Raw genomic sequence first — 23,852 nt, 5'->3', positions numbered from 1 at the left:
TTTGGGAACGTTTTTGGAATTACAATTTTGAGAATAAAAAGTGGGGGGGGGGCACCCCCGGGGCCAGCCCAAAATCTGGGAGGGCCATGGCCCCCCCGTAGAATCACCCCTGCCTACACAGACCACTGGCCTTCTTCCCTCGGCATGGCCACCTCTAGTAAGTGGCCATTAGTCAATTAGATAAATAAAATGATTAAAATAAGAGGTAGGCTGGTAGATCAAATAAGAGGTAGGCTGGTAGATCAAATAAGAGTACTATACAGTACAGTGTATGACATACCCGCCCTGGCGCCATCTGTTTTGTGTGAGGACAAGCTATCAGCCATACGGGTTATGGCTGGCCAGTCTTTCTACACCGCTCCGTAATCTTCAGAACCATTACTGCTACAGTAACTAGACCAGCGAGAAATTACTAAACTGTATTGACAGCAAGTTCATCTAAATATTAATTGTTAATATTAACTGGATTATTGCTGCCTCAGTTCATGAATGATGTTAACATGACCTGGGAGGTTTAATAGGAAGTACAGTAAGTAGTGGGAGGCTACATTGATAACTGGGGGACGTATTGGTGTGTAGTGAGGAAAGTTTTATCTAATATTTACATTTTGCTGAATTATATCGTCTTGGATATACTACGTTTCCCATTTATTGGTTTTTATTACATATTCTGTGTGAGTTTTCCTTGGTGAATTTTTGTTTATGTACGAGTTTTTACCTCCAAAGTCATAATAAGTCCTGTGTTAAGAGTCAGATGATGTTACAGTTTACAAACATTATCTTGTACGACTTGGTGGGAATTTTTAATGTCCTAAATACTTTATTTGAGTAAAATTTGAACGTAAATATAAACAAATTTGGGTTATTTTTCGTTATCCTCCCATCACCTTTTTTCACATAAAAAATATTTTTTTTTGGTAGTTTTCTTGCTGTTTTAGATGATTGACATTTATCTTTGGGGCAAATCACTTGTTTTTTTCTTTATTATTATTATTATTATTATTTTTTTTTTTTTCTAGTTAGGTTAGGTTTGGTTGGTTGGTTCCTTTGGGATGAGAATAGGTTAGGTTAGATTGGTTGGTTCCTAGGGTATGAAAATAGGTTATTTTTGGTGTATTACTCAAATCTGACCTTCACTTTTTGTGCAAATAAAATTTTTTTGCTCAAAATAAACATTTTAATTTTAACAGAAGCTGCTAATTTGCACAAAAATGGAGGCCAGATTTGAGTAATACACCAAAAATAACCTATTCTCATACCAAAGGAACCAACCAATCTAACCTAAAAAAAAGTGATTTGCCCCAAAGATAAATGTCAATCATCTAAAACAGCAAGAAAACTAGCAAAAAAAATATAACCCAAATCTGCATCAGCTAGATTAGCTCCAGGTAAAAGTGTAGGAAGAGTCACTCTTAAAGTTACTAGTTATGATTTCCATAAAGGTGTATTTTCAGGCAGGGTTTATTTATTTTTCTTAACCCCTTGTGTATGGGCTCCCCCATTGAACGGTTTATATTATATTGGTGTTTATTTTCATCAATGAGTACTGATATGACAATAATTTCTTGTGCAAATACTTCATTTGGTAGATATTTAGGCATCTAGGTTGCTAACTAATTTGTCTTCTTGGCAGAAATGTGGCAATTTTATGTTAAGGATAGGTTAAGGTTGGGTTGGGCTGGGCTGGGCTGGGCTGGGCTGGGTTAAAAAAAAAAAAAAAATGCACAAACTACAAAAGTGTTCACTATAAAATGCATTGAAAATGCAGCGCTTTTATAATCGTTTACTATGTTATTAAAAGTGGCGTCCCCGTAGTGAATAGGTTGAAAAAATTTCATTAACGTGGGTAATACTCAGGAGCAGGGGTCCAACTTAAGAACCAGCAATCTTCGAACATTTTTGTTATAAGATAAATTGAGGTGCCCTGCATTGTCTGGGATATTCGTGCCAAAATTTTAAACCAAGAAAATCTCGTTTAAAGTTTTTCCATATTCAGTCATGCATAACTTTGTTGTTTTTTGAGATACAGCATTCATTTTTGATGCATTTTGAAGCTAAAGGACTGTACTTGCATATAGTAGGTAGTGCATCATGAAGTAATGTACTGAGTTGTTGCAGTGTTGACAAAGCAACAAAACTCCCACCCACTTACAGCTTTTTTTCCTTTAATCGATATCAGACTGTAAATCCCGCCCGCTGGAGGGGCCGTGATGTAGATAGCAGACGCTCACTGTCATTGGCCGAGACGGGAAGGAGGCTGTAGGCTGGCCGCTGTGATTGGCCGTCCGCTCTTCTCACTCACTGACGGGATGAGAGCACCTTATGACGCGAAAATCAAGCCCATAATTTGCTGCTTTCAACCTTATTTACAGTGTAGTAAGATCTTATCAACTACTGTCGTATAGAGCTAGGTCGAAAATAATGCTTTCCAACAAAAAACGGGTTTTGCCCGGATGGTCTGAAGGCAACTTAGGATGCCTCAATTCTTACCTCAAAAAGTGGAGGATTTTTAATTTAAAGAATATTTTAAACTAACCTAAAAGTTAGTTTAATTAGGTTAGGTAGGTCAGTAATACTTGAGTGTTCTGGCCTTAACACCAATTACTAGGAAATTTTCCGTGTAAGGTAAAATTTGTCATAACTCAAAAATCTGACAAATACCTTGTATGTAAAAGGAATGTATTTTGCTTATAATATTAGTTGAATATTTTTGTTTTTTGTTTTGGAAGGAGCTGCAGTTAATAATCGTTTTTATATCAATGGGTTTTTACGGATTTTTTACTATTATCACTTGGGTTCTTTTTGGTATTATTGTTTTGGTCATCCTGCAAATTTTAGGATTTTAAGTTACCACTCCAAGAGAGCTCATGTGTGCTCGTTTGTTGGTTATTATTCTGCATGATGCATGTGCTGGTTTAGGTTGGGTTAGGTTAAGTTGAATATATATATATATATATATATATATATATATATATATATATATATATATATATATATATATATATATATATATATATATATATATATATATATATATATATATATATATATATATATAATAACAAGTTGAAATTATTATTATATTAAATTTTCATAACTAAGACCAGGGCCAGATTAAGACCCTTAGAGGCCACTTAAAAGATTTTGGTGCCTAATATATGTAATTCAAAATATAAACAATAATAAACCATAAAATGAAATGTTATTTTTCGAAATTAAACAAAATTTACAGTAAGATGGAAAATAATGTTTATTTTTGTATACGTCCATTTTATTTATACTGTAGTTGAAAAGTTTTCTCCTACTTTTTTTAATTGCAAAGTCTTTGATCAGATCCTCAAAACTAGTCTTATGTAACACATCTGCTTCTATACTTAGTAGAGATAAGGCAGCCAGCCTGCCTTGTTGCATAGTTGTTCTGATGGGATTTTTAATATACAGTACTTCAACTTAGAAAATGAATGCTCAGCTGAGCAATTTGTGACCATTAATGTTAAAAATATACAAAAGCCAATATCAACATTTGGAAAGGCACACTCAATATTGTCTTCTACAATCATTTTATAAAGTTCAGCATGACTGAATCTTGTTTTTACATTTTGTGTTGCACTGAACTTATGGTGCACATATAAGTGAAACTGCTGAAGCTCAGCTGAGAAATTAGTGTTGAAATCCTCTGGGTAAGCATCAATCAGCTTTTGACAGCACTGAGAATACCTTTCAATTTCAGTAGATGATGAAGTGGCATTATGTGGCACATCACTTAGAAAAGAAAACCTCTGCTATTTCTTTATATATCTCTCCTCTTCTTCTCATCTCAGTTTCAAGTTTGTCAATAATTGTGTAAAAGGTGGTGATACGAAATTTATCTCTGGCATTCAGATATACTTCTGGTGCATCTCCGTCATTGGGTACCTTCTTTCTGATACGTTTGCGAGTTTGAGCTGCCTTGTGATCAACATCTGGTAGCATATCCCTTGTAGCTGCTTCATATCTTTCAAATTTATCTCGTGAAGTGCACAGTTGATCAGTTAATGATCCATACAGATCTGCACATGTTTTTAAGTTCACATCCTCATTTTGTAGAACTTGGCTTACTCTATGAAAATTTTGCAAAATCTCATTCCAAAAATTCAACATAAAAACGAATTCTAGCTCTTGCATCTTATTTGCAATATTATTTGCTTCTCTTCTAGTGTCTCCCTTTTGTGACTGGTCTTCGGCTATACATTCTAACGCTTCTAAAATTTTAAGGAAAGATTTCAAAATTGCTGCTGTTGCCATAGCATGCGCCTCCCATCTGGTATCAGAGAGGGATTTTAAGATGCTTTCATTTCCAATACAACCTTTAAGAATTTTCCACCGGCTGGTTGAGGCTGAAAAAAAGTATAGAGCAACTGCACTGTAGAGAAGAAATTAACAGCCCCTTGACAGCAGTCAACAGCACGTCGGCCTACCAGATTTAGTGAATGAGCCGCACAGGGCACATATATAGCAAACTTGTTTGTTTCTAGAATTTTTTGCTGCATCCCCTTATAACGCCCAGACATGTTTGCAGCGTTGTCATAAGATTGACCCCTACATTTTGAAAGGTTTAGCTTACAAACTTCATGTAAGTACTGCAACACCTGATTTTGTTGTGCTGTATCCCCAAGATTAATGTATATCATTATCTTCTATAATTACTATTTATTATTATTATATATATATATATATATATATATATATATATATATATATATATATATATATATATATATATATATATATATATATATATATATAATTTTTTTTTTTTTTTTTTTTTTTTTCATTTAATGTGTGGGCCTCTTTTCGTGAACCCTGGTTCAGCTGCACCATTTGCAGTTTTGCACCATATGGTCCATGGTAAATCCGGCTATGGAAAATTTCTGTGGTGCCCCCCTTCCCTTGATGCCCTAAGCACGTGCTTATTTTGCTTAATGGCTAATCCAGCCCTGACTAAGACTTACTTTTTTGTTTCACATTTTTTACAGCTTGAGTCGTTTCCTGACAGCAGAGCATTCAAATGTTGTACATGGTGTGACTTCAAGCACGTGATATGTGTCACTGATGATACGTTCTGATTTTGACAGTCATGGAGAAGACATAAGTGTTACAAAAGTTTAGATAATTTCTTGAAATGAACATATACTTCTTACTAAGTTAAGACAGTGTTAATGTTAAAGGAGCTGGTGAGATTATGGGAAAGTGTTTCAATTGTGGAGAAATAAAGCCTCTTATGGGGCAAAATATTAACAGAAGTGAGTGGAGAAATATGTTTGCCTGAGTAGATGAGACAGTCAGCTGAAATTAGATACCTTGTACAGTACTATACTGTAATTTGGGTTGCCATTGTTGAAAAATATTACAGTACTGTACTGCATATGGATCATTATTAAGAAGAATTCCAATCTCATTTACTAAGAACTTGTGTGGGGAAGTACAGTACAGAAAATTGGCCCCTACAAAGTACAGTGCTTGTTAATAGTTATTTAAAGAAGAAAAAATATACTGTAGTGTGTTGGCTGTATCATGAATGAATATAACTAGATAACAGTGAGTGAATTGTCTCTGGACAGATTAGATTGCGGTTGCATTGTCCATATGAGAAGAATTGTATCTACATATGTACAGTACCGTTAAGTCAATCTTGCACATGTGTTGGAACTTTAATAATTCGCTCAATCACATTTTGAGATAGAGATTCAACACTCTCTGTACAGTACCGTTGTGTTAACTAACTAAAGAAAGAAGTGTTTGTGGATAAAAAGAAAGTGATCACTGGATATTTCTAGATTGATGGTGGTGATTATATTACTACAATTAGACTGCCCTGGTTAGTGAAAGAGCTTTCTTTTAATATTTGGAAAGCTTGAAGCAAATTTAAACAAGAAAAAGAGCTATTTACTGAACCATCAAAAGAAGTTAGTGAATTGAAAGTGTATATACTGCATAGAAGCATTGAATATACAGTACTGTACAGGGTATAAGAAAAATGGAGTCACATGAGAACAGTGAAGGATTAGATTTACACCAGACAAGAGATGGAAAGACTGTTGATAGACTGATTGCAAGTCATGATGAAAATGTTGCCCAGGATAATCCAAAGAACCTTGCCATCACATGTCAAGATAATGTCAAAGAATTAAGTACAGTAGGTGGAGAGAAGGTCAGTGGTCCTCAAAGTAGTGATGGTAGTGTTTTGGTTCAAGTTGAAGAAGGAAGTGGTTTTGATGTTGACCCAAAAAATTATTGTGAAACAAAAAATGCAAATGGTGAAAGAAATACCACTGATGAGATTACTGGGACTAGTGGTGAAATAACTGAAAGTGGTGTTGCAAATACAAAATGTTGTGATACTGTAATTGAAAATGTTAATGAATTAAGTAAGAGTGTCACTGAAATGATGAACAGCACTTGTGCTGGTAAAACAAATAGAAGTCATGTATCACCAAACCCTGTTGCTGTAGAGAGTTCTAGTGATGTGAAATATCCTGCTGGAATAGATAATATTTCTACTATGACAAACAGTAATAGTAATGAATTAACAACAGATGTTAGTGAAGCAACAAATAATATTTGTGAAATAGCAGAAACTCCAGATGAACAACTGGAAAGTAGTGATGTAGTATCAAAAGTTAAAATAAAGAGGAACAATATGCCCCAATTAGAAAAAGACATTAATGAAGCACAAAATATTGGTGAATGCAAGGCAGGAGGAAGTAGTGTAGTGTCTGAAAGATCTACAGATGTTGATCAGTGTAACAGCGTACAAAGTGGTGTTGAAAAGATCAACACTTCAAGTAACAAAGCCTCTGACCCTGAAGGATGTTTTATGAAGTCTTCAGATAAAGTGAAGGTAAGTGATAAAAACTTGTCAGACATAGAACATGCCGATACTTCTGAAATGCATAAAGTTAAAAGTAAAGCCACATCCTTGGATATGGAAAGAGTTGAGGAACATTCTAATGACTTTGATTGCAAAATACAGAAGGAAAGACAAAGAATCAATAATTTTCAGAAGCAGCAGAATGATGAGAAAGGTTTCACGAGAAAAGATGATGAGGAACATGACCCAGCAGGGAAAGGTAAGCACAAAGTAATGCATAAAAGTAAACACAGTTCTTCTGCAAAAAGACACAAGTTACAGTCTTTAAAAGATGTGCATAAGGGAGAGAAAGACCATTCCAAAAACTCTGTAAAGAGAAGAAATTACACTCAGAAAGATAATAAAAGCTCTTACAACGACACGAGGAAATACACTTCAAGGAGTAAGTTTTCCGGTGATTATGATGAGACAGAGAAATATTCTGGAGATTATAGGGAATTTTACCCGGAAGAAATTTATTCCATGACTGAAGAGGAAGACTCTAGTTACCATGGAGAGAGTGAAAGAAATAATGATGAAGAAAATGAAGGTAGGCCAACAGACCTTTGTGCTGTACTCAGCAGAAATGCTGTAAATCCAGAGGTGGCAAAGAAGTTTGCAGAGGCTTGTGTTTCATTCTTGAAGACATCTTTAAATAAAAAACCGAGTAGCAGTCATGAGATAAACTCTCTTATGAGCCAAGATGATAGGTGCTCCCAGGATTCAGATAGAGATGGAAGATCACAATACAGGTGGAAAAGAAAGTGGAGTAACCACCAGTCATCATTCAATTCTGATTCTGACTCGACAGAAAATGAGTTTACAAGATACAGAAGTCCCAAAAAGAGGTAAGCATCTTTTTGCTCTTTTTATATGATTGAGTGTTGTAGAACTTTTAATTTCTCATGCATTTGCAATTAATGTGGACATTCAGCAAGTTTAAATAATCACAAATTCCATTTATTCATAACAATTCAGAGGATGTCAATTGCTTCTAAGGATAAACACAACTAATGTGAAATTCCATTTGTCACTGTTTACCAAGATTGTTCTTGGAGTAAAAGGATAAATCCATAATTTATATAATTTATATTTTTAATTGGTCAGGTTTCTGGAATTGGGAAGAAGTGGAAGATTCCTCCTGAGAGGGTTCATTAAATGGAAATTAAACTTCCAAGTCAGATTAGTTAGGACACTTTAAGTGTAACTACAGTAGTGTCTAAAATGTTAATATGGGCATCATAATAATACAGTACTAATAATAATAATTATTCGGTAAAATTTTCGTACAGGTTTACAGTTGAATAAGCATGCTTATAAACTATACAGTTATACAGTTTAGCATGAATATAGACAATGTAGGTATGCGATGCACGTAGTCCATGAGAGTATACTGTACTGTACAGTTTCCTGTATGCCGAGACAGTGTAGATAAACAAAAATGGTTAACAATAAGGCAACTTAACCATGGATAGTTGACAAAGCTGTCAGGTACTTATTTCCAGGAGGGTCCTTTGCTTAGGCTTATGCTTGGTCTCCAATCAGTAATACCAGTAGTATGTCTACAGGGATATTAGTGAAAGGTTTTGGTAAAATTCAACATACTTTACATTGTGCTTAGATTATCTGAGGATGGCAGATCATAACTTCAGTACTGTACAGTACTGTACAACATTCTGAAATTAATAATACAGTAGACCCTTGCCATTCGTGGGTTTACGATTCGCGATTTCGACGATTCGCGGTAAACAGATGGTGGCTAGCTTGTGAGCCTTTAACCGTAGCACAACGAGTCACCCCATGCACTCTCAGCGTCTCCTCTCCCTCTGTTCATGCTCAACCATTGCCTGTGATGCAGCGTCTCATGTTGTACTCTCAAAACTTTAGTGTTTCTGTGTGAAATGGCCCCTAAAAGACTGCCTAGTGTCAGTGCTTGGGATGCGAGTGGAGTGAAATGTAAAAAGCCGAAGTCAGTGATAACCCTGACAAAGTGAATTATTAGAGAAGTTAAAAGATGGGATGAGTGCTGCTGCAGCTGGTCGGTTGTTTGGTACAGGCGTACAATAGTGCAATAAGGTAGCATAAGTTGCTACTCGTGTCATTCCATGGAACCTAACCCCCCCCTCAAATAACAAGGGTTTACTGTATAGAAACTCACTCTCTTTTGTTTTTGTAGCTTCTGTTATGTATGTCTTTGTTTTAACTGAATTGTTTAATACCATAATTGGTTTTGGTCTTGTAATTTGTACCAGTCTGTTATAGCAGTCCCATAAAATTATGTTCACGTCCTATAGTGCCCTGCTAGTTCATATCCCTAATCCTTGCTAAGTTTGTTGTTAGATACTCTGGGCACACTCCATTGAAAATCCTGTAAGCGTGATTCAGCCTCAGTTGCTTCACTCTATCCTCCACACTTAACATGTTCATGATTGTAAGACATTGTGACCAATGTGATCTCTTGCATTCATGCCAATAATGAACCTCACTACATTGTTTTGAACAACTTGTAATTTGGATTTTAGCTTTTGTGTTAAAAGGAGAGTACCATGATGAACAGGAATAGTCCAAGTGATATTGTATGAGTGCCAAGCAAAGGATCATTCCAGTCATTCCTCTTTCATATAAGACTTAATCCTACTTAAAGATGTAGAGAAATGTGGTTGAGATCTAAAAAGTGTGCCATGGATGATTTAGTCTTATTTGGGAAAAAAAGATTATGAACCAAACAAAAAATTATTAGTATGCTGTACTAAAGTTCAGAGCATCCACATTCAGTACAGTACAGTACTGCATAGTATATTGTATTTTCATTATTTTTTTTGCTCCTTTCTTCTAAAAACATGAGACAGAGGTCAAGTCTTTAGGGTGCATATCTGCATAATCCTGGAAACTTTTCCATTTTTATCTAGCTAGCATTTGATTATGAGAGCCACTTTTCCTTCGAGTATGACTGGTAATGAGGATTGATCCTGAAATCTTGTAATTTAATGGAATCTGTAGCCAGGGGGCTTGGATTCATTTCCTTCTTCCCTGTGTTAGTGGATTAGGCAGTTGTCACATCAAGTCGCCACAGGAAAAAGGAGGGAGGGGTGACTGTTACACCTACAGTATATATATGTGGTTCATAAATTACCTTGGTTTTCATTAATGGACATTGGAAAGTAGGGTACTGGACACCTTACTTCCTCTTTTAACAGCCTGTATAGTATTATGAGAGCCACCTGGCTCTAATGGAAACAGGATTAATGGATTAATGTTTCCTTTGTCAGTATTTTTTTTTTATTAATTATTTTAACTTCTCTTAAACTCATGTAAGGGATAACTCAGAAGGGACAGAAACCTCAAGGATAAGGGGAACATAACAAGGAATATAGATACAATACTCTGGTGAAGAGAGTAGCTGGTAAGAGTTGAAATAACAAGAAGTATCCATACTGTAAATACATGCTCTTATCTTCAGTTGTTTATTTAATCAATAAATTTATTTATTTTTTCAGGCATGAAAGATTGAGCAGGGAAAAGGCCAGTAGCACATCCTGGGGTGACACAAAACATTTCTGTGATGAGTCATATAGTCCCAATGTGAGTTATAGCTCAGATGAACGGTGCAGAGAACGAAATTCGAGACGTAGTTCGTACAATCAAGATGTGGCAAATTCTGAGGTGGACCAAAGTGAGAGACACAAATCTACTAATCCTGAGTCTCGTCCTCAAAGACATAGGTAAATAGTGGAAATGTTGGATTTCTTTTTTTTTTATACCTTTTTGTACAGCCAGTAGAGGAAATAAACAAGTACAAGGATGAATATGGGACTGACATGTTTACATTGGTAGGTTCCAAAACCCCTAGTGATAGTCATTTATACTTGAGCCTTAAAGTAGTGTACAGGCACTCTAAATGGAAAAAAAAGAGTGATTCAAAAGCAATTGTGATTTTGGATGTAATGTAAGTACAGTATTGTAGTCAAACTACAGAATGTACAGTTATCACTTAGGTACTACTTGATGTTTCTGGCTGGTGATGATGTCTCTGGCCAGTTCCAGGAGCATACTGTATATCATGGCACACCTGACAGCATATTTTCTTTATGATAACTAGACAGTTCATACTTAAATCATCTCATATTTGTAAAAGAAATATAGCAAGCAAACAATAGGAAAAAGAAAAACAATTTGAAACAATTGATGTCGTATGCACAATGTGCTGTATGACATGGCAACAGCCTATTACTCCTGCTGTTTGAGGTTTTAATTTCTATGTAAACTTGACATTTTTGGATGTAAAGTACAATAAGTACATGTTCGGTATTATACTGCAGTCAAACTATAAAGAGAGTATTTCCTTTATTGCCCTATATTTATGTAATTATTTCATCCTACTTTGAAAGTACAGCAAATAACAAATGACATACATTAGCACACAAAGTTCAACAACTTATACAGTTGATTCACTCGTTGGTAGTCTTCTGATTTTTTCCAAAATAGTGTCACATCATCAATGACGTAAAGGCAGACATTAACTGGAAGATTTAACCCATTCAATTGGACTTGTTGCTGCAAACATTTGCTAATATGGAAAATGGTTCATGAATAGCAGCTAAATATGAGAAACTCTGGGGATTATCAGTAAGAAATACAGTACAGTACATGTTAATAAAGATAAATTTAAAGGCTATTGACTTGTGATTGGTCATAATTATAAATATCTTAAATTATTTTATTTATAGGACTTAAGGTATTTCAATAACAGTTTTTAAAATAAATGGAAATTAATTTGGGAGAGTTAATGTAGGACTGGTGGAGAAAGTGATTACATGTACTGTACTGTAATTGATTGTATTTTCAGTTGTATGTTTGATTATGTTTTCATTAATTTACTTCAGACGTGAAAGGTTGAGCAGGGAAGAATCCCGGGGTGACACACGTATCCATGATCATTCATACAATCCCAATGTGAGTTACAGCTCAGATGAAAGGTCTCATCCTCAAAGAAGTAGGTAAGTAGAGTACCCTGGTGGAAATGTTAGAATTAATATTTTTTTTTACATATTTTTTTCACAGCCTTAAAACCACTTAAAGTAGTGCAATGATTCATGTTGGCAGGCACCATTTATTTGCAGGCACACATTATAACATGTGACTATCATATACAGTACAGTACATTATATGTATTGCTTGTAGTGTGCCACAAGTTCTAGTGGTTAAACTCCTTGTCTCTTTTCTGTATACCAGAACAAGTCATAAAATGGATTTTTAGACATGCATTTTCACTTTAGGCAGAATCCTCTGGTTTTGAAAAAGGGTATAATAGACCAACTTCTGTACTCTAGGTATTTATTCTCTTATTATTTCTCTATTCATCAAACTCATTTACCATTTCCAGTTTATTTCCATTAAGCCATATATCAAACCCTTCAGTGTGTTGGACCAGTATCATCACTTTAAATTTTCCAGAGTTGAGGTTCAATCTGTTAAAATGAAGTTCAGTATCCTAGATATTAATTGAGTTAAGATGCCAGGACTTGCTCAATATCCTCTGATTCCACCTCATAAAAGCCTGCATGTGTAGTCAAGCTGAGGATATCCCTATTCACTGCTGGGACTAAGTCCATGAATTCCGTAAAACTGTTGACGCACTTGGCCCACAATTTACGCCATACACCATTCAGGCATGAAGAATGTTGAAGCCCTGCCAATAATCTCGGATCATAGGTTTATTTTCTCCGTCAGTAGCCTTTAGCAGTTGATCCATGGTACGCTGTAAATAATATGCCTTGAATGCGGCGATGACGCCTTGGTCCATAGGCTGCATCAGTACTGTCGTGTTGGGAGGTAGGAAGACAACTCAAACATTGTCATGTAAGTCATTGATATTGGGAGGATGAGCTGGAGCATTGTCAACGACAAGAAGAATTTTGAAGTCTAGGTTTTCCTTGGCACAGTATTCCTTCATTGCAGGGACAGCGTACACGGTTAACCACTGGCTAAATATGGCGCTGGTTATCCATGCCTTCTTATTTGCCTTGTAAATGACAGGAAGGTGTTCCTTGGAGTAACCTTTCAGGGCCCATGGGGTTGGTAGTGCGAGAAATTAGCATAGGCTTCAGCTTGAAGTCGCCAGCAGCGTTCGTGCCAAGCAGCAGCGTCAAACGGTCTTTTGCCGCTTTAAAACCTGGTGCTCTTTTCTCTTCCTTGGAGATATATTTTCTTTCTGGCATCCTCTTCCAAAAGAGACTAGTCTCATCCACATTAAAGACTTGTTTCGCTGAGTAGTCTCCTACCTCGATGATGTTTTTGAATTCAGGCGGGAATATCTCGGCAGCAACCATATCTGAACTAGCAGCTTCACCAGTCATCTTAATATTATGGAAGTTATAACGGTGCTTAAAATGTTGAAACCATGCTAGGCTGGCCATAAAGTTCTCTTCCTTTGATCCTTTACCCTCTACTGCCTTTAAGTCATCAAACAAGGATTTTGCTTTATGCTGGATAACCATAAGGTTCATAGTGGCATTGCATTGATTCTGGTCCTCCATCCACATAGCCAGCATCTTTTCCATCTTTTCAATCACGGAACTTCGAGTACGACTTGTCTTTGTTGCACTCAGAACTACCACTTCAAGGGGACTAGTCTTAATCTTGTCCGTGTTGGTCCAGATGGTACGCACTGTTGTGGGGATTAGACCAAGCTCACCAGCAAAGTCCACCGCACGTTCCCCTTTTTCAAATGGGTTAAAACCTCCATTTTCGTAGCAAGACTAATGGTCTTACTTTGCTTCTTCACAACACTGGCGTCAGTAGCACTTGATGGGCTCTTGGAAGCCATTTTGAATGGTTAGAGAACAGGATTACGAGCAAAAACACTTGAACACGTAAGATCACTGTGGAAGCCAAACAAAGACTGGCATCGCTTGGGTATGCTGTGTGATGTTCCATGAGTGAGAGGTAACGCGCGAAGCTGAGAGAGCGTAGTGCGGCAAGACGAGAGAGGGTGATGTGACGTAAAAAGTAGCTCGTGATGATACAAAAACGATGTTATATTGAGTCGTCGGGATGTTATCCGAATTATTTGTATCGAAAGAGTAGCGACGTTAAAACAAAACAACTTTACCGGGGGCAACGTTAAACGAGGACTTACTGTACATTTATAGCATAATCATAGCATTATTTTCCAGTAATACTACACTACAATACAACTACACTACTTTTAGCATGAGAGATTGAGCGACGACTCTCCATGGCGACAGGCTAATGCGTACTAACCGCACTGAGCCCACCCATGCTACCCTGCGTGTGGCGTGACCACCAAATAGTCATACTGGAACGTAATAACCCGTGCTGGGCATTCAAACAATGGCGCGAAAAGGCGCGCGTTCTGGAATGTCAACCAGGTCACCCTAGATGAACGTTCCGGAACGTCAACCGGGGCGTAGGGGTTCATTCCCAAGTGACTCACTGCCACATAGCATCTAAGTTGGCTGCATCTACCTGAACCGTGGGCTACATTAAATAGAATTTCGTAATCACTCAGTGGGCCGCGCAAAGAAATGGTTCGGGCCACAGGTTGCCCATGCCTGGCTTAAGGAAATATATTTCGCTGTTTTAACGATGTCACTGATTTAAAACAAAAAAACATGCCAGTAACCCCTATAAATATTGAGGGTTTACGCTAATGAATGTCCAGGTAAATACGGTAAGTGTCGGTCGTGGTGAGTAGGGATGTTCTTTGGTAGGATATACACCCAGGATAAGCACTAATCTAGTTAATTAACTCCATATGATGGTGAAGTCAGTAGACTGGTGTACCTTCCAATTCCAAGATGTTGCTCTTACATAGGTATGTTATGATAATGATTGAAGGTTAGTGTTTTATAAAGTGGTGCACATTTGTGATCCTTGAAGTGTTATTAAAGCTAAGCTATCTAGTAGTATAGTTTTATCCATATTCACAGTCCACAGTTGGCCAAGGTCCCATGAAAGTCCTGATTACTGAGATTATGTTATTATATACAGTATAGTCAGGATTTACAGGTGTATTGATTTTAGTCCAATACTCACATGGTTCTCTGACTTATGTTTGGAGTAAGTCAAGGGAAATGCAGACTTCATGGAAAGGAGGAAATTGATGCAAGACTTATCATATCCTCAGCTTTATCTTAGATCTATTTTATAAATTTATTTCAGACGTCAAAGTTTGAAAAGAGAAAAATCAACTGAAACCTGTAGCACATCCTGGGGTAACACACAACATTTCCGTGGTCCCAATGTGAGTTACAGTTTGGACGAGCGATACAGAAAACGAAGTTCAAGACAAAGTTCTTACAACAGGCATGAGGCTTGCCATAAGTCTCATCCTCAAAGACATAGGTGAGTAGTGGAAGTAGTAAAATTGTTGTGTGTTTGCATTGCCAGTAAAGTAAAAAAAAAAAAAAAATACAGTACGTACAGTACAATGATAAATGTTGTTAAATAATATTCATTTACAGGAACACGTTGTAAAATTCTAGAAATTTGAATTTCAACTCTGAAACTAGATTTTTTGAAAGGCATGCCAAGAAATGCTTAGCTGAAATTAAATCTGGATATATAAGAAAATTTCAGCGCTGTGAATATCATTTATTTGTTGGGAGTCCGACACCTCGCTCCCGATGCCACTTGTAAATGGAGTGTCGGTCACCATATTTGGACTGTGGCTGAGTTTGCCTATATTTTTGGAAATAATCACTTAAAGTCGCTGAAAAGATGCACAGCATTGCCAGCTGTGTCTACACCTAAAACAGACATGATGTTGGCTTTTAGCAAGAAAAGTGAAATACTTACGTATAGTTAAATGTATTGTATATAACAGGTACTGTAGTAGCCTGTTGTAAGAATGTGGGATTGGTATAACAGACTTCTAGGTCATCAAAGCTTAAGCAGCACTGCTGTTTTTAATTTATTCTGAAGCAAAGCAGCAATAAAAGAAGATACAAACAAAAGAACATGAGCCAACATGATCAGCTGGTTTTGAGAAAATAGGTGGAATTACATCCATGTTTTTGGTAATCCAGTAATGTTAACTAGGCATCTCAGCTGTCAATCACAACATATTAAAGAAATCCACCCAAATAAAACTCTTGGCCCCAAGGTATACTTCAAATTGTTGGGATTTTACTGTACTGTACTTCATTTTGTACTTGATCATCATGAGTTCCTTACATGAGGGAGGTGTGCACTCAGATCAGGTTGAAAGGTGATGTTTTATCCAAAACATTTATGAAGAATAAGAAAGGTCTGAAGTGGCTGTTGAGAGAAAATTCCATGGCTTAGTGAGAAAAAGGAAGTTAAGCAAAATTTCAGTTGCAGGTCAATGCTTCTCTTTTGGCTCCTTCTAATCCCACCTCTTAGGTTGTAGTGATAACAGAGCTGCTGATAGTTCACTTTGATGTGCTCAGATATAAATCCCCAACTAGACTACTTGGTAGATATTGACAAAATAAAAAATTGCATCCACAAATTTTGTTTTACAGTAATTTAATTTATTTTTTAATTTTCAGGCTCTTTTATTCCATGCTTATTAACTTGGCTGTGAGAGTACATTTTATGTTTGCTGATTATTAGCAAATAACTCAGCTATACTGTAGTTCCTTGGCAGATGTCAGGATATTAATAATAATGCTGGACACATGAAGATTAAAAATTTCTTGTGAGAGCAGTAAGCTACTCTTCAGGTATCTCAGAGGCTCACAGTACCTCCAGTCATTTTTTTTTATCATAATATTGGAGTACAATATCTTATAAAGGTAACAGTTGGAAGTACAGTATTTAGTCTAATATCTAATGAAATGCATTATCATTAAACTTCAGGTATTTCAACGATAACTTATGTTTTTCCTCGGTTTAGAGATTGTGTAATGAAATCTAATTTCAGTGCTGGGTAAAATTGCAAACCTATACTGTATTGTAGATAGGCCACACCACGGGCTTTCACACCTGTCAATTACTATGAAGCAGATTCAGAGGTGATGCAAGAATTTGATTGGATTTTTAAATGTACAGTGAACCCTCACTTTACGCGGTTAATTCAACCCACGGCGGCCCGCGTAAAGTGAGAAACACGTAAAGTGAACAACATAACATATGGGATTAATTGAAATAGAGACCGGGCCGACCCCCAAACTCCACTTTTTCAGACACAATACCTTCGTTGTAGTAAAAATAACTTCTTAATTTTATGATGGTATGCACACACAATTAATAATTAAGAGAAATATAAATAATATTAGGTTTTTTAACACTTACATTAGTAGAAAAGATGGCTGGGCACACGGGGATGGGGGGTTGGTTCCGAGGCAGAGGGCAGATTATTGGCCCTCACCTGTATCACTTATATCAATTGTATCACTATCCACCACAGAGGCTTGCAGGGCCTCTTTGTCAAACCCCTCAAAGTCCATATAAGTCCATATCCTCACTATCATTATCACTATCACTGACTTGGGCCGGCTGTGGTAGGTGGCGGGTGAAGAACTCGGTAATGTTTTGATGACTGGGCGACCTTGTGCGCACCCTGCTCGCGCCGCTCTCCGCGTAAAAGGGTACACACACCCCGGAAAGTGAGCATTCTGGTTTCGGCAGGGTACCGCGTAAACGTGGAAACGCGTAAAGTGGGATCGCGTAAAGCAAGGGTTGACTGTACATTAAAATTGAAATTATTTAGTCTAGATAAAAAAAAATTATGTATTGGATGACATAAGGCACAGGTTCTACTCTCACCCAACACCAGACAAATGTAGACCCCAGGATGGTTTGCCTATCTTGTAGTTAACATTGATCTACATTTCAATTTCATATTTGTGATTCCTCCAACTAGTACATTAGGTGTTTTGCTACGTAAAACATCTGGTGACTGGCTCTTCAACTTCAAAGCATCAGCCAACTTTGTGAATACTAATACCGACCTACTGATGGACAGAGATAACATATTAACCAGCATACATTTTCAAAGCTTTTGTCCAGCTCTTGATTACCCTTGTCCCTCTTTTGCTTGACCTCAGTGTGTGTCAGCGTGGTTTAAAGACAGAGATTTACTGCCATTAATGTCATTACCTAGAGACTTAATACTATTTGTCTCATTGACCACCTCATTAGTCACACTGACAGTAAATGAACATTGTACAGGTTTTCATTTCATGCCTTATTTTCTAAAGGCGATCCAATTTTTTCTTATTAAGTATGGACTAAGTATTTCCACTGCTGGAAAGGTAAATTGATATAGAGAATCTTCTCACAACCACCCTTGCTATGTTTGCCAAGCTGATGTCACAAGTGTTTCATAGGTAAAATGTTATGTGATGGTTTCAGTGAAATACAGTAACTCGTAAAGAATTTTGTCGCTACTTAAACACAATTGTATATGCTCGGGAATAGTTATGTGATTTTATAGACAGAGTTACAATACTGTACATATAAAATCGGTTTCTACCAATGAAGATACCATTTGAAGTACAGTACAGTATATACAGTACAGGTATATAACCTCCATATACCATCATTGGATATGCCTTGCTATTCATTTATTATTTCACCTCTGTCACTTTATATTTTTTCATTTGGGATGATTATGCTTGATGATTCTTGAGTTAAACTTGGGAAGTGTGTCAATGAATGTAGGTGAGATAGAATTTTATTATACAAACCTAATTCTTACCTTGTTTTCCATTTTATCCTCAAAATTTGCTTTCATCCTCCATATGTACTGTGTTACTTTCTGCATTGTTTTTTTTCCAAGGAAGCATCTTGATTACAACATTTTTTTTCAAATGCCCAAGGTAAGCTGGAATAATATTTAGATTTAAAACAACAATAAGAAAAATTAGTGCTCAAGTTCTTTATCGGTTTACTCTATTTGTTCCATTTAGTTGAGATTTAGTATGGTTTCATACTAGCTGGATTCGGTAAAATGCTACTGACATCCACATAAGCAGCATGGGCAGTTCCCAATGAGAGGTTCATGGCGCCATCAGCTCGATGAACAGGCTTTGTGTGAAATATCACATAGTCTAGAACTGCTTTTAATGCTCTTGTGGTATGGTCGGTAGCGTTCCCTGGTCCCATGCATTAGGTCCAGGGTTCGAGTCCTGGCTGGTGAGGTCGTTGATTTTATATATATATATATATATATATATATATATATATATATATATATATATATATATATATATATATATATATATATATATATATATATATATATATATATATATATAGTATATATATATATATATATATATATATATATATATATATATAGCATATATATATATATATAGTATATATATATATATATATATCTATATAGTATATATATATATCTATCTATCTATATAGTATATATATATCTATCTATATAGTATATATATATATCTATCTATATAGTATATATATATCTATCTATATAGTATATATATATATCTATCTATATAGTATATATCTATCTATCTATATAGTATATATATATATCTATCTATATAGTATATATCTATCTATCTATCTATCTATCTATCTATCTATCTATCTATATATATATATATATATATATATATATATATATATATATATATATATATATATATATATATATATATATATATATATACATACATACATACATTACATACATACATATTGTTAGTGACCTCCAATCTAACTCAACTGCTCTATCGCTCGTTAACCTAAAAGTTCGTTAACCTAAACCATTGTTTCAATGGGTTTTTGGGTAATTGGTTCCAGCTCACCGAAAATTTCCTAAATTCAACAAAAATGGTAGAAAAGTTCACTTACTTTGAGGTGTGTATGTAGAAGGCTCCTGGATGATGATGATGATGATGGGATTTAGAATGGGGGTGGAGGAGAAGGAAGAAGAGAAGGCATTGGGGTGGAAGAGAAGTCACCCCATGGCACTATTTCACCCATAAAATTTTAGCTCTGGTGTAATTCAAGATTATTTTCTTTAAATCAACACTGCACTGCATTATATATTGTCAATATGTAAAATATATTTCAAAATGACCAATAATTTGTTTGGAAACACAGAAAAAAGCGTTTAGTTGAAGAGAGTCTCAAGCAAGATGTTACCTCCAGTGAAAACAGAGAGAGACTAACTCCTGTTTGCTGTGTTAAGAGGCTGGATGCCGCGCATTAAACTAGTCACTTTACCTTCAATTATGTTCAATAATTGTTAAAATGACTAAAAATTGAATATTAAACTTTTAAAATTATTGAATAGTATAAACTTCTTGATATTTACTAAAATAGTAAGGAATTTAAGCCCTAGAACCGATTAATGTATTGGCGGACTGATACTAAAGCTGGTTGCCCGGTCAGTGCAAGCGAAAACATGTTGAGGTCGGTTCGTAAGAACTTTCAAGTTAACCAATTGAAGATCCTTATGGAAGGCAGTTCGTTAAACGAGGGTCACTGTGTATATATATATATATATATATATATATATATATATATATATATATATATATATATATATATATATATATATATATATATATATATATATATATATATATATATATATATATATATATATATATATATATATATATATATATATATATATATATATATATATATATATATATATATATATATATATATATATATATATATATATATATATATATAATTTTATTTATTTATTTTTTTTTTTTTAATCATCTGTGATCAGTGTAACACCTTTCTACTGCATATTTTGATCATTTGTCTTGTGACTTTAACACCCTACAGGAAACACCATTTATAATACAGTACTGTACACGTTTTGGTTATGATTAGTATGACACCATCTTTAATATATCTCTTTTGCTCTCCTGTCCTGTGATTGGTGTAACACCTTATTTATTACTTCGATTTTGATCATCTGTTCAGTTAATGATTGAGACATGCTGGTGAAATATTTTGATTCTTTGTCATTGTTTTTTTTTTAAGCCATGAATCTCTTTACAGACATGCCAGTAAAGAGACAAGAAAACACACCAGAAGGGATTTTGATCCTATAGGTATATACAGAAATACCTTGGATAAAGTAAAGCAACAATGCAAGATGGAAAGTGATCCTGTCATTCGTCGTGCTCTTTTGACCCTCCTCGATGTACATAAACGTGAATGCTCGCTGTACCTTGAGAAGCCAGATGCCCACCCGGACTACAGTAAAGAATATAAAGTGTTCCTTTGCCGAAAGAGACAGAATATTATTGAATTGACAGGTGATCCAGATACCTTTGACTTTTATGGGGAGTGGAGGAAGTACTGGCCACCTCGTATGAACACTTTACTTGAGGAAAGTTGGGAGGAGAAAAAAAAGAAGTGTATAAATATTATATCTCAAAAGAACAGTCAACCCAGCTCAGGGTCTTCTGCAGATTCACCATCATCCTCATCATCTTCCTCATCATCAGATGACAATACTGATTCAGATAAGAATAGAAGATCACAGAGACGTGTAAAAAAGAAAAAGTCACATAATTCAAGACATAAAAATGTGTCTGCAAACGAACAGGATAAACAGAAGACAGAATACTGGAAGCCTGCAGAAAATTATGATGAGGAAGTTGGGGATTTGAATTTAGAGTTGAACATCCAGAGATACAGAAGAAATAAAGACCCTGGAGAAAGATCTAAGGAAGTCAGTTCTTTTTGCACAGGTGAGCTTCAGGACCAGTCATTAATGTCTGTGGGTTCACAGGATCAGATTGTGCAAGAAACCGGTGCAGTTCAAATTGTTGATATTTTGAAAGTGTTTAATTATATGAAAGAGAGATTTGGTGACTTAGAGGAACCTCTTGTTACACTTTATCAAAAAGCTGTCATTTTAAAGGAGCAGCAGTTGGATTCTAATCAGGTCCTTGAGGAGGAGGAAAACTATATATTTTTTGAGAAGTTGGGTGAAAAACTCAATTTTTTTTTAGAAAATGAGAGCCTGACAGCAGTCCAGAAGGTCATCTTGCAAGAACTTCATGACCGTTTCAGTCACATATTACTTCAAATTAAGGAGAGAAGATCTCCATTTATGGGCCTAGACATGTGCAACATAACTAGGCTCATAATTGGTAAAGGTGTGAATGAGTCCATTGGTATCATAAAAAAATCTCTAGGCAATCAGGGATACTCAAATGTATCACATGAGAAGCTGCTAAGTATTTATGTACATGCAAAGAATGAACTCAGAAAAGGTGATGATCCTATATTAAGTGCCTCTAAATCACTCTCTCAGAATTCTGAACTTTCTGCCCCAGCTGTCAGTTGTGCAGGATCTTCACGAGTATACCAATCACATACCGAGCAGCAAAACCCTTTGTCCTCCGGTTTTCCACAGAAATTCTCTCCAGGTGTATCCCAAGCAATATACTCAAGTAATGTCTCACTAGTTGCTGAATCTCCAGTGTTTCATGAAAATAATATTCCACATTCTCAAGAGGCAGCATCTTCTCAAAACATAGCATCTCAATTACCATCATCACCATGTCTTAGTGGAAAGAAGTCTTCAGCAGCATCCACAGATTCTGTAGCTGAAGTAGAACCTTCATCAGTTACAGTTAAAGAAAGGTTACCTGTAAATGATATCCAGCTCACAGCTTCAAAGCATATATCTTCATCAGATTCAAGCTTGGTTACACCGTCAAGTAGAAGAATGGCAATGTCGAAAGAAAATACAGAAGATTTTGCATCATCCACAGGGCAGGCATCAACAGAAGGTTCTGCCTGTGGTAATAGTGAATTCATAACCTATAATTCTGAAAGTTCATATCAAGTATCAGGTCCAAAATTAAGTCAGAGCTTAATTAAAGATTGTTTGTCATTACCATCATCACCCAGTAAAGACTCGAAGCCCACCTCATCAGAGGATCGTATGATATTAGATTATAAAAGTCCGGAATATCTTTTTCCTACTACACTTTCTGGCTCACTGAGTTTAGATCTTGCTCAGTCTTCTGAAAACATTGTAGACATACATGGCAAAAATTTTTATGAAACAGCATCCAGTTCAAATTTGTTTGATGCCAGTTCATCTAAAGACAGCAGTAATGTAGTAAAAAATACAGGAAATCTGCAGGTGGAAGAACCAACCACATCATTACCAAAAAAGCCCATCAGAATTACCATTCCACTGCTTTCCAAACAGAAGAGTTTTATTTTCTCAATTAATCCCATAAATGATGATGAGGAATTCTAGAAAAAGTAACTAAACAATCAAATGTGAGAGTATTACACATTTAAAAAAAAAAATCCAAAGGAAATATGTACAGTACAGTGGAATTGCGATAATTCGCAAAATACAAATTCACATTCTTAGATTCGCGGGTACCTCTATTAATACCCGCACTGCATCTTTTTAAATTTCGCGGTCGAGAATTCAGAATTAACAGCCGAGACCTGACTACTGCAGTGTTTATTTACGTAGAAAACCATAAAAGTTGTGGAAGTATCATAGTGCTGTAATGTGACTTAAAAATAATAAAAAGTATAATAAAGTATAAATAAGACAAAAATGAAAAGAGGGAATATATTCTGTGCGAGGGAGGTAGGGCAGGTGGCTGGCTGGCTGAACTCCACGGAAATTCCCCAAGTCTTGACCTCTTTATAACAACAGTATGCAATTTCACCATACAGTGAGTTCTGCTATAACGCGTTTTGATAACGCGAATTTGCTCTAACGCGATTTATGAATTAGGAACGATATTTGTATAACGCGAACGCTTGTTTGCTATAACGCGATTTTTGCTTACTATTTCTCCAATTTTGTGGTATATTAACTGTGAATATAGTAAAGAAGAATATCAACAAGAAGCGTTCTGGTGATAGAATTCCCGGTGATGATCGTAAAAGAAAGGATATAACACTTGAAGAGAAGCTCGATTTTATCAACCTCAAAATCACCCTTCTCCCCCATCAAGTAAAGTGTTACATTTAC

At 35.7% G+C, this 23,852-nt stretch overlaps 1 protein-coding gene across 2 annotated transcripts; it reads left to right on the top strand.

Annotated features, from left to right (window-relative positions):
* The first annotated feature begins 342 nt into the window (after window positions 1-342).
* LOC121876070 lies at window positions 343-23,194 on the top strand. 2 transcript variants are annotated; one of them, XM_042380976.1, is made up of 7 exons: window positions 343-529; window positions 2,180-2,376; window positions 5,016-7,737; window positions 10,387-10,611; window positions 11,773-11,886; window positions 15,074-15,256; window positions 20,888-23,194. In XM_042380976.1, exons 3-7 carry the CDS (start codon window positions 6,017-6,019, stop codon window positions 23,112-23,114), a joined length of 4,470 nt encoding a protein of 1,489 aa, XP_042236910.1. In that variant the 5' UTR covers window positions 343-529; window positions 2,180-2,376; window positions 5,016-6,016; the 3' UTR covers window positions 23,115-23,194. The 2 variants fall into 2 exon arrangements, with proteins under 2 accessions (XP_042236910.1, XP_042236911.1); XM_042380977.1 differs by lacking the exon at window positions 2,180-2,376.
* The last annotated feature ends 658 nt before the right edge of the window (window positions 23,195-23,852 follow it).

This window comes from Homarus americanus, unplaced genomic scaffold (genome assembly GCF_018991925.1).
Source record: "Homarus americanus isolate GMGI-L3 unplaced genomic scaffold, GMGI_Hamer_2.0 scaffold34921, whole genome shotgun sequence".
In the NCBI taxonomy this organism is placed as follows: Eukaryota; Metazoa; Arthropoda; class Malacostraca; order Decapoda; family Nephropidae; genus Homarus; species Homarus americanus.
Note: the sequence above shows the minus strand (reverse complement) of the source record. Positions and strands in the feature narration are given on the sequence as shown.

Bases quoted from the DNA above. Each gene is read 5' to 3' on its own strand.
- LOC121876070 (XM_042380977.1), top strand. From the start codon at position 6,017: ATGGAGTCACATGAGAACAGTGAAGGATTAGATTTACACCAGACAAGA. The intron at 7,738-10,386 runs GTAAGCATCTTT...TTATTTTTTCAG, and splicing joins TACAGAAGTCCCAAAAAGAG to GCATGAAAGATTGAGCAGGG. The intron at 15,257-20,887 runs GTGAGTAGTGGA...ATCTCTTTACAG, and splicing joins TCTCATCCTCAAAGACATAG to ACATGCCAGTAAAGAGACAA.